The following is a 12,500-nucleotide window of genomic DNA, read 5'->3' as shown; positions in this document are numbered from 1 at the left end:
GGTTTTCTCCCCAGTGGGGTCTAGGGATCTACAGGGATCTGTGATTTTTATTTTGCTACAGTGGTGAAAATCATAAACCACAGAAGTCACAAGTGTACACAAAAAAAATAAGCATACAGCCCTGCAACATCTCCACAACATCCTCAAAATATTTACCATATTCATTATTTATTACATTCCTTTCGCATTTTTCTCTATTTTACTTTGTTTATCTTGTGTTTATGTATATATATACAATATATATATATATATATATATATATATATATATATATATATATATATATATATATATATACAATACAGTGAGGGATGGAAGTATTTGATCCCCTGCTGATTTTGTACATTTGCCCACTGACAAAGAAATGATCAGTCTATAATTTTAATGGTAGGTTTATTTGAACAGTGAGAGACAGAATAACAACAAGAAAATCCAGAAAAACGCATGTCAAAAATGTTATAAATTGATTTGCATTTTAATGAGGGAAATAAGTATTTGACCCCCTCTCAATCAGAAAGATTTCTGGCTCCCAGGTGTCTTTTATACAGGTAACGAGCTGAGATTAGGAGCACACTCTTAAAGGGAGTGCTCCTAATCTCAGCTTGTTACCTGTATAAAAGACACCTGTCCACAGAAGCAATCAATCAATCAGATTCCAAACTCTCCACCATGGCCAAGACCAAAGAGCTCTCCAAGGATGTCAGGGACAAGATTGTAGACCTACACAAGTCTGGAATGGGCTACAAGACCATTGCCAAGCAGCTTGGTGAGAAGGTGACAACATTTGGTGCGATTATTCGCAAATGGAAGAAACACAAAAGAACTGTCAATCTCCCTCGGCCTGGGGCTCCATGCAAGATCTCACCTCGTGCAGTTGCAATGATCATGAGAACAGTGAGGAATCAGCCCAGAACTACACGGGAGGATCTTGTCAATGATCTCAAGGCAGCTGGGACCATAGTCACCAAGAAAACAATTGGTAACACACTACGCCGTGAAGGACTGAAATCCTGCAGTGCCCGCAAGGTCCCCCTGCTCAAGAAAGCACATATACATGCCCGTCTGAAGTTTGCCAATGAACATCTGAATGATTCAGAGGACAACTGGGTGAAAGTGTTGTGGTCAGATGAGACCAAAATGGAGCTCTTTGGCATCAACTCAGCTCACCGTGTTTGGAGGAGGAGGAATGCTGCCTATGACCCCAAGAACACCATCCCCACCGTCAAACATGGAGGTGGAAACATTATGCTTTGGGGGTGTTTTTCTGCTAAGGGGACAGGACAACTTCACCGCATCAAAGGGACGATGGATGGGGCCATGTACCGTCAAATCTTGGGTGAGAACCTCCTTCCCTCAGCCAGGGCATTGAAAATGGGTCGTGGATGGGTATTCCAGCATGACAATGACCCAAAACACACGGCCAAGGCAACAAAGGAGTGGCTCAAGAAGAAGCACATTAAGGTCCTGGAGTGGCCTAGCCAGTCTCCAGACCTTAATCCCATAGAAAATCTGTGGAGGGAGCTGAAGGTTCAAGTTGCCAAACGTCAGCCTCGAAACCTTAACGACTTGGAGAAGATCTGCAAAGAGGAGTGGGACAAAATCCCTCCTGAGATGTGTGCAAACCTGGTGGCCAACTACAAGAAATGTCTGACCTCTGTGATTGCCAACAAGGGTTTTGCCACCAAGTACTAAGTCATGTTTTGCAGAGGGGTCAAATACATACTTCCCTCATTAAAATGCAAATCAATGTATAACATTTTTGACATGCATTTTTCTGGATTATTTTGTTGTTATTCTGTCTCACACTGTTCAAATAAATCTACCATTAAAATTATAGACTGATCATTTCTTTGTAGGTGGGCAAACGTACAAAATCAGCAGGAGATCAAATACTTTTTTCCCTCACTGTATACAGTCTTGAAAACTGTTATGAATCTGTCATGGATATCCTGACATGGGCTCGGGAACACTTTGGTAAACCTTTGTCAGTCAACACCGCTGAATCCACAGATGCAAGTTAAGGCTTTACTATGCAAAGCAGAAGCCATACATCAACACCATCCAGAAGCGCCGCCGACTTCTCTGGGCTCAGTCTCATCTGAGATGGACAGTAGCACAGTGGAATCGTGTTTTGTGGTCCGACGAGTTAACATTTCAAATAGTTTTTGGACAACACAGCCGTCATGTTCTTCGGGCCAAAATAGGAAAAGGACCATCCAAGCTGTTATCAGCGTCAGGTCCAAAAGTCAGCGTCTGTCATGGTATGGGGGTGTGTCAGTGCCCATGGCATGGGTAACTTGCACATCTGTGAGGGCACCATTAATGCAGAAAGATATGTACACATTTTGGAGCAACATATGCTGCTATCCAGACGTCATCTTTTCCAGGGACAATGCCAAACCACATTCTGCCGGATTACAAGCACATGGTTGCGTAAGCAGGTCTGCCTGCATTCCTGATCTGTCTCCAGGTGAGAATGTGTGGCACATTATGATGCGCAAAATAAGGCAAAAAAAGGCCCCGTACAGTTGCGCATCTGAAGAAATGTATACTGGATGTATGGGGGACAATACCACTTGCTATACTTAACCAACTGGTGTCTTCAGTGCCTAAACACTTAATAAGTGTTATTAAAAGAAAAGGTGATGTTACACAGTGGTAAACAGTCATCAGATTTGAAATGAGTGTGTATATTTTCAAAAATAAATTCAATTTTTTTAAAAAGTGGCTATTTTTGTTTGTTTTATGCATTTTCCATACTGTCCCAACATTTTCGGAATTGGGGTTGTGTGTGTACACACACACACACACACACACACACACACAGCCCCCTCTGAAATATTGGAACAGCAAGGCCAATTCTATTTTTTTCGCTATATATTGAAGACATTTTGGTTTGAGATCAAAAGATGAATATGAGACAATAGATCTGAATTTCAGCTTTCATTTCCTCATATTTACATTTAGATGTGTTTAACAACTTAGAACATGGCACCTTTTGTTTAAACCCACCCATCAAGTGATAAAAATATTGGAACATGTGACTGTTTTTTGCTGACCAGGTGTGCATTGGTTGTTAAAAAGGATAAACCAAGATGAAGATCAGAAAGCTGTCTATGGGAGAAAAGCAAGCCATTTTGAAGCTGAGAAAAGAGGGAAATCAATCAGAGGCATTGCACCAACATTGGGCATAGTCAATACAACCATTTGGAATGTCTTGAAAACGAAAGAAACCGCTGGTGTACTAGCAACCAGACATGGAACAGGTTGGCCAAGGGAATCAACAGCTGTTGATAACAGAAACATTGTGAGAGTTAAGAAGAAAAACCCAAAAACAACAGTCAGTGACATCACCAACAACCTCCACAAGTCAGGGGTGAAGGTACCACAATCCATAGAGGCCATACCCCAAGATGTAAACAACTAATCCACAGTAAGATTTGGAAAGCCAGATTGGAATTCACAAAGAAATACACAGATCAGCCATAAAAGTTCTGCAACCAAGATTAACCTCTACAAAAGTGATGGAAAGTGTGGACAAAGAAAGGCTCTGCTCATGATCCAAAACATACAAGCTCATCTGTGAAATGTGGTGGAGGTAGAGTCAGGCTCAATAATCTTTATTGATGACGGTAACAGCAGAATGAATTCAGAAGTTTACAGGTACATTTTGTCTGGCAATTTACAGAGAAATGCATCCAAATTAATCAGGAGAAACTTCATCATGCAGCAACACAATGATCCAAAAACACACTGCCAACTCAACAAAGGACTTCATCAAGGGGAAAACTGGAAGGTTTTAGACTGGCCAAGTCAATCAACAGACTATACTCTAGTTGAGAAGCATTGTACCTCCTGAAGAGCAGACTGAAAGGATGACTCCCCAAACCCCAAAAGGCAGCCCCCCCCCAGCCGAAACAAGCAACAACAGAAAGAGGCTGTAAAAACAGTAAAAGCCTGGAAAAGCATCACAAAAGAAAAATGGTGATGTCAATGTTTATTTACTTTAATTTACTTCAAGACTTATCTGTTCCTATACTTTTGCTCACCTAAAAATTAGGTTGGTCTGCCACCAAAAGTGCCATGTTTAAAGTTTAACGCATCTTGATATAAATATCAGTCATAACATTAAAACCACCTGCCTAATATTGTGTAGGTCCCCTTGTGATGCCATAACAGTTCTGACCCGTCAAGACTCTACAAGACGTCTGAAGGTGTGTTGTGGTATCTGGCACTAAGTTAGCAGCAGATCCTTTAAGTCCTGTAAGTTGCAAGGTGGGCCCTCGATAGATCAGACTTTTTTGTTTTTTTGTTTGTTCAGCACATCCTACAGATGCTCGATTGGATTAAGATCTGGGGAATTTGGAGGCTAAGTCAACACCGTGAACTCTGTCATGTTCCTCAAACCATTCCTGAACAATTTTTGCAGTGTGGCAGGATGCATTATCCAGCTGAATCCACATGAATTCCAGGACCCAAGGTTTCCCAGCAGAACACTGCCCAGAGCATCACACTTCCTCCGCCAGTTTGCCTTCTTCGCATAGTGCCATCTTTTTCCCAGGTAAGTGACGCACACACACCCTGCCATTGGAAAACGTGATTCATCAGACCAGGCCACCTTCTTCCATTACACTATGGTCCAGTTCTGATGCTCACCTACCCATTGTGGATGCTTTCGATGGTGGAAAAGGGTCAGCATGGACACCCAGACCAGTCTGCAGCTACACAGCCCCATGCACTGTGTGTTCTGACACCTTTGTATCATATCCAGCATTAACTTTTTTAGCTCTTCTGTGGGATTTGACCAGGCATGCTAGCCTTCGCTCCCCACTCTCATCAATGACCTTTGGGCTCCCATTACCTTGTCGCCAGTTCAGCGTCCTTGTCCTTCCTTGGACCACTTCTGGTAGGTACTAACAACTACATACCAGGAACACCTCACAAGACCTGTCATTTTGGAGATGCTCTGACCCAGTCGTCTAGCTATCACAATTTGGCCCTGTTCAATGTCGCTCAAATACTTTACACTTGCCCATTTTTCCTGCTTCCAACACACCAACTTCAAGAATTGTCTGTTCACTTGCTGCCTAATATATTAGAATCTCCTATATTTCTGAATAACTATGACCTAAAACATCATGAGATTTTCAAGTTCACAAGTTTTAAAAGTAGACAAAGAGAACTCAATTAAACAAATGAGACATAAATATTATACTTGGTCAATTATTTATTAAGGTAAATGATCTAATATTACATATCTGCGAGAGGCAAAAATTTGTGAACTGCTAGGATTAGCAGTTAATTTGAAGGTGAAATTAGAGTTGAAAGTGTTTTCAATCAATGCAATGACAATCAGGTGTGAGTGAGCACCCTGTTTTATTTAAAGAACAGGGATCTATCAAAGTCTGATCTTCACAACATGTTTATGGAGGTGTATAATGTCATGAAAAAAATAGATTTCTGAGGACCTCAGAAAAAGAGTTGTTGCTGCTCATCAGGCTGGTAAAGGTTACAAAACTATCTCTTAAGAGTTTGGATTCCACCAATCCACACTCAGACAGATTGTGTACAAATGGAGGTAATTCAAGACCACTGTTACCCTCCCCAGGAGGGGTCCAGCAACAAAGATCCCTCCAAGAGCAAATCATGTAATAGTCTGTGAAGTCACAAAGGAACCAAGGGTAACTTCTAAGCAACTAAACGCCTCTCTCACACTGGCTAATGTTATAGTTCATAAGTTCACCATCAGCAGAACACTGAACAACAATGGTGTGCATGGCAGAGTTGCAAGGTTGCAGTTGCAGTTATTGCTGCAGTTATTGCTGCACAAGAGGGTCACAAAAGATACTGAAAGCAAAGGTTCACATACTTTTGCCACTCAGATCTGTAATATGGGATCATTTTCCTCAATAAATAAATGACCAGGTATAATATTTTTGTATCATTTGTTTAATTGGGTCTTCTTTTAGGACTTGTGTGAAAATCTGATGATGTTTTAGGTCATATTAATGTAAAAATATAGAAACTTCTAATGGACTCGCAAATATTCAAGCAACACTGTATGCTCTCCAACAAACTTTGGGTTCTTCCAGGACTAGGTGTTTATAGTGAAATCAAGTGACACTTTAATTACACACAGGTCATCTCCATTAAATGAATTATGCCACTTCTGATGGAAACTGAGCACCAGAACTAATTTAAGGGTTTTACACTCACTTATACAACTTTATTTGTAAATAATTTTGCAAACTATATTGATTTTGGCTCTCTATTTCAATACTACAGTCATGTGGAAAAATAAGTACACTCCAAATTGTTGGCTTTTGGACATATCTGGACAAACAAACATTTAATACTCTTTGAAATAGTGCCTATTAATAAAGGTAATATGCTCCTTTAAATCTATAAAATTGAATCAGATGTTCAAGACTGCATTTTAGTGATTAGAACTGCTTAGGGAGTGCAGGTGGAACCTGTCTTATTTATACCCCTCTCATATCTAGTGTCTGTTGTTCGCTTTGCTATTGAGGTGTGTGGTGTCATTTTGTGAAGATCTAAAGAGTTCTGTGAGGGTGGTGGAAATGGTTTGGGTTTGCTTCTCTGCCTCAGGGACTGGACAGCATGCATTCATTGATTCAACAATGAATTCTGCATCATATCAAAGAGTGTTTAAAGATAATGAGAGGCCATCTGTCCAAAAGTTGAAGCTGAACCAAAAATGGACCTTTCAACAGGATAGTGATCCTAAGCACACTAGAAAATCCACCAAGGAATGGCTCAAAAAGAAGAAATGGAGGATTATGGAATGGCCTAGTCAAAGCCTGGATTTGAATCCCATTGAAATGTTGTGGGGGGATTTGAAGTGGGTAGTACATGCAAGATAACCCTCAAACATCTTACAACTGAAAGAATATTGAATGGAAGAGTGGTCAAAATACTTGTGAATAATTATGCAAGACACTCTGTGTGTGTGTGTGTGTGTGTGTGTGTGTGTGTGTGTGTGTGTGTTTTGGACTCACCCAGTCAGAACCACCACAAAGTCCATGACGTTCCAGCCATTTCGGAGGTAGGAGCCCTTATGGAAGGCAAATCCCAGAGCCAGAATCTTAATACCAGATTCAAAGCAGAAGATGCCAATGAAATAAGGTTCTGTGTCATCCTGATAGATAGAGAGAAAGAATGAAGAAAAGAAAAATATTGTACTAATAAACACAGCAATATTCTCGAAGAGACATCTGGTACTAATAAGAAAGTTAAAAGTATTAAATCAGACTTTATATAAAATGTTCTGCATTAAAGCCATACAATAACTGAAGTAAATGTTGACAAAGACAAAACAGCAATTCTTCACACACACACACACACACACTCACACACACACACATACACACACACAGGACTAACCAGGCGTTCAGACATTGGTGTCTTGTCACCATCAGGGAGATGTTGCTCCAGAGCCAGGACAATGCAGTTAGCGATGATGGTGGCCAGGATCATGTACTCAAATGGAGTGAGAGACTCGGGTCAAGGAGAAAAAACAAACTACACATGTATAATACCATGAAGAGGCACAAATAAATGATCTGGGGATGGTTTCCCGAAATTCTTATATTACAATATTTGGTATATAATGGTCATGTGCTTGTCTGTAACCATGAGAGGGTGTAGAAGTAGAAGAAGAAGAAGAAGAAGAAGAGGGGAGCCCAGCAGACAGATTGTAGTGCTACACCAGGAGCTAATAGCTAAATCAGCACCATTTATCAGCTTTTTTAATAAATGGAAGTTATTAGCTAGCAACCCAAACACACGGGCTAACTCAGGGGTTCCCAAACTTTTCCAGGGCAAGGCCCCCCAAGTGGAATTAACATGTGACTGAGGCCACCCTTTTGCAAGATGTCTTTAAAACACATTAAAAATACAGACTTCTAAATATATCCCCCTTTTTCATTAATAATTACATCTTACATCTTTACATTTCATTACATTAGGAATTTATAGTGTGTGTGTGTGTGTGTGTGTGATTGTCTGAAAGTGAGAATTTATTTTTCACACCAAATTGTTGAGGCCCCCCGGGCGCCCCCTGGCAGCCCCCACTTTGAAAACCACTGGGCTAACTAACAAACAAAATCACACACCACAGCAGTTTGAGGTGGTGTTGCAAGAGTTTCATGAGAGTGTGATGGCAATGTCATGTTAAATTACACTTTTAATAATATACAATAAAAATAATAAGGAAAAGTGAAAAAGCATGTTAAAAAGTGGCATTTGAGTTTCAGTTCATTTTAGCCTAGTTAAAAAGGAGGAACTTATAGCAAATAATTTAGGTTGAAGAGAGTTCAGATGACAAAAAGGTAAACCCTGGTTTATGTTATTGCTGCTCTGCTTCACCCTTTCTCTCCTTCAGGCCCACCCACTTACTCTACCTCTGCCCTGCCCCTCTCTCTCACTCTCCTTCTGGCCTGCCTCCTTTCTCTCCCTCTGTCCCTCCCCTCCCTCTTCCTCTCTGCTCTAGCCCCCTCTCACTAACCCCCTCTCACTACACCTCTGTCCCACCCCTCTCTCACTCTCCCCCTCTACCCTGGTCCCCTCTCACTACACTTCTGTCCCACCCCCTCTCTCCCCCTCTACCCTGGCCCCCTTTCACTACCACTCTGTCCCACCCCTCTCTCTCCCCCTCTACCCTGGTCCCCTCTCACTATACTTCTGTCCCACCCCTCTCTCTCCACCTCTACCCTGGCCCCCTCTCATACAACTCTGTCATGCCCCCCCCACCCTGGCCCCCTCTCATACAACTCTGTCCCACCTCTCCCCCCCTCTACCCTGGCCCCCTTTCTCTACAACTCTGTCCCGCACCTCTCTCTCCCCCTCTACCCTGGTCCCTCCTCACTACACTTCTGTCCCACCCCTCTCGCTCCACCCCTACCCTGACCCCCTCTCATACAACTCTGTCCCACCCCTCTCTCCCCCTCTACCCTGACCCCCTCTCACTACAACTCCCCTCCACCCCTCTCTCTCCCCCTCTACCCTGGCCCCCTCTCACTACAACTCTGTCCCACCCCTCTCTCTCCCCCTCTACCCTGGCCCCCTCTCACTACACTTCTGTCCCACCCCTCTCTCTCCCCCTCTACTATACTTTCAGGGATCATTTCTATAGTTTATAACTAGGAAATGTGATTTGAAAGCGTTACGTCTCTCCCCCTCTACCCTGGCCACCTCTCACTGCACCTTTGTCTCACCCCTCTCTCTCCCCATCTACCCTGGACCCCTCTCACTACACTTCTGTCCCACCCCTCTCTCTCCCCCTCTACTATACTTTCAGGGATCATTTCTATAGTTTATAACTAGGAAATGTGATTTGAAAGCGTTATGTCTCTCCCCCTCTACCCTGGCCACCTCTCACTGCACCTTTGTCTCACCCCTCTCTCTCCCCCTCTACCCTGGCCGCCTCTCACTACACCTTTGTCTCACCCCTCTCTCCCCCCCTCTACCCTGGCCCCCTCTCACTACACCTTTGTCTCACCCCTCTCTCTCCCCCTCTACCCTGGCCCCCTCTCACTACACCTTTGTCTCACCTATCTCTCTCCCCCTCTACCCTGGCCCCCTCTCACTACAACTCTGTCCCACCCTTCTCTCTCCCCCTCTACCCTAGCCCCCGTTCACCAACCCTCTGTCCCACCACTCATTCTCCCTCTCCTAATGAAAAACAATAAATAAGAAATTATATTTTAATGAAAAACTCATCAGTACTGGGAAACACTCTGGGAATCAGCACTTGGAAACAGGGCAAGAGTGCGGCAAGAGTGAGTCCTATGAGTGTGTGTGTGTGTGTGTGTGTGTGTGTGTGTGATTATTCAGTGCCCTTTTTACACAGCTGCTTGGCAGGATGCAGAGATGAAAGCATGTGTGCCGTGTTCTCTCAGGAGGATAAATGGACGTCATGTTCCCCCCACTGCCTGCCAGTGTGTGATATGGCCGCAGTGTGATGTGGCCGCTGTCGGTGGGTGTGGGCGCGTGTGTAGGTGTGTATTCTTTGAAGAGACTAAATGAATAAGGGTTTCTGTTTAAAAGGTGTGTGAGTGTGAGTACCCTGCTGTGATCTGTTTTACAAAAAGGCTTCAATTATGAACCTTCCATCACTTTACACACACACATGCACACACACGCACACACACACGCACAAAGATTGCAGGAAAAAAGAGACAAGATGAAAACAGAAAGAATGATGTGAAGAAAAAAATGCTTCATGAATATATTCTGACTAACCATCATGTGCTGTCTCTTTCTCTCTCTGTCTTTCTCTCTGTCTCTCTGTCTGTCTCGTTCTTGCTCTCTCTGTGTCTTTCCCTCTGCCCATCTCCATATTCCCACTGCTCTTGCTTCTTTTTGCACCATTTCTGATCACCATTTTCAATCCCTCCATCCCTCTGATTCTCGTCCACATTCTCTCGAACTGAACCCATGCATCAATCATCTCACTACCAGTTCAGGCTCAAAACACTCTGCACTGTCAGCAAGTCCTCTCTCTCTCTCTCTCTCTCTCTCTCACACACACACACACACACACACACACACACAAATCTCTCTCTCACACACACACACATGCACAAATCTCTCTTTCTCTCTCTCTCTCTCTCTCTCTCTCACACACACACACACACACACACACACACACACACATATCGCTCTCTCTCTCTCACACACACACCCACACAAAGGAAAGGACTGAGATTCTGAGAGAGAAATGAAAAACTATTTAGTTGAAACTAAAAACACTCTCAAGGTTTCACGACACTGCTGAGTAATTTTCTCCTGTCACGCTGTGTTGTCATCAACATGGCTGCAGTGTGTGAGCTTCTAGAGAGCGAGCGTGTGTGTGCCTGTGTGTGTGTGTGTGTGTGTGTGTGAGAGAGAGAGAGAGAGAGTGAGTGAGTGAGTGAGACTGGGAGAGGAAGAGCATCATGTGACTTCAGCAGTACAAGCATGAAAAATCAGTCCATCACAGTCTCCCTGCAGTTACTCACCCCATCTCCCCCCCCCCCCCCACACACACCAGCTGAATAATTCACAAGTTTACAAAGAGAGAGAAAGACAGACGTGTTTGAGATCAATGAATGAGTATTGCACTGGTTAACCTTTAACCTAAAAAATTAAAGTAATAATTTAAACAGAAAGTGTTCATGACCCTGAGCTAAACCAAACCTGAACTAAACCAACCCTGAGCTGAACCATCTGCTTCATGATATTTTTCTATAATATATTATAAAGATTATTGTTATAACTCGATGTGAATGTATTGTTTTTATGTCATCTATTTTATCTACTTGTTTGTCACCTTCAACAGTGTCTCAAACAAGCTCAGGTGCTTAATCCTGTCTCCCACTGGACTAAAACTCTCCAGAGCCACCAGACAGGAAGCCTGAAGACTGCAATATCACACTGCATCATTTTCCAACCAGAAAAATGGTTCCTCTCAAGGTGTTTTCCTCATATCATGTCAGCACTGTCACCTCTGGCGTGTTCAATGGGGATCTAAATCTACATCCGGATTTCTGTAAAGCTGCTTTGTGACTGCGTCTGTTGTTAAAAGCACGGCAAAAATAAAACTGAACCGAATTGAACGGAACCTCACCTTGACCTCAGAAATGAAACATGTCAACCTCATCTCAAGACTAAATACTGGCATTTATAAGTTATGCATAATGCAATATATTTGACAAGTTTTTCACTATAAAATAAAAAAAGTAACCTGATTCTGATGAGCCTTAATTGTAAACAGGGTTAATAACAGAAATCCTAGAACTCCGATGTTCTTTCTCTCTCTCATCACTTCATCACTTTGCTCTCCACAATCCTTCAGCGTCTTTTCTTCAGAGAAGCAGGAAAAAGAACCCGGGGAGGAAAAAGTAGACATCAACATCATCAATTATCTTTAGAGCCACATTTTTTAAATATATTTTTTTAGCAGATATGTTTGTAAATAATGGATGAGTAATAATATGAAGAGTCTGAACCAGGCATGTGTCGATACTCGTTTTTATGATAAACTAGTATACTGAAAAGGCATCATCATTTGCACTTTAAAATATTGCCACTATTGGCACCTCAGGTATAAAATGTCACTCTGACTGAGAAACTCATGTGTGAGTTGTCTTGTAGTTTTACTCTTTATTGTCTTGTAGATTGAGTATTGATCTGGTATAACAGCTGTAAGGCATGGATCAAACTATACTAATAGTAATATAACTACCCACAGAAAATAAGTCTACTCAGTTATTTCCACTAATTATTATTTACAAACCTCTAAGGCCATTTATTTAATTTCTATATGAATTTGCAGATTTTGTCTCCAGTCACAGTTGGAGACATTAATATTAATTTAAAACATTTCTGTAAGATCCTCTGAGAACAAAGATTTTTTTCTATTCTAGATTTAGTAGGGGTTAATCAGAATAAAATAGGACTCAATAATTATGGAAGACACACCCTTGACCTAATACTGA

General features: G+C 42.2%; 1 protein-coding gene across 1 annotated transcript in view; it reads right to left on the bottom strand.

The window, feature by feature from the left end:
* The window catches only part of cacna1aa (calcium channel, voltage-dependent, P/Q type, alpha 1A subunit, a), a 113,257-nt gene that overhangs the window by 90,698 nt on the left and 10,059 nt on the right, over positions 1 to 12,500 (bottom strand). Inside the window, exons 2-3 of the mRNA XM_053652832.1 lie at positions 7,405 to 7,510; positions 7,020 to 7,159 (exon numbers count right to left, since the gene is read on the bottom strand). Of these exons, the coding sequence (XP_053508807.1) occupies positions 7,020 to 7,159; positions 7,405 to 7,510 (246 nt within the window). The remainder of the gene's footprint in view (positions 1 to 7,019; positions 7,160 to 7,404; positions 7,511 to 12,500) is intronic.

The sequence above is a fragment of the Ictalurus furcatus genome, chromosome 2, assembly GCF_023375685.1.
Source record: "Ictalurus furcatus strain D&B chromosome 2, Billie_1.0, whole genome shotgun sequence".
Taxonomy (NCBI): Eukaryota; Metazoa; Chordata; class Actinopteri; order Siluriformes; family Ictaluridae; genus Ictalurus; species Ictalurus furcatus.
This window is presented reverse-complemented; position numbering and strand designations above follow the sequence as displayed.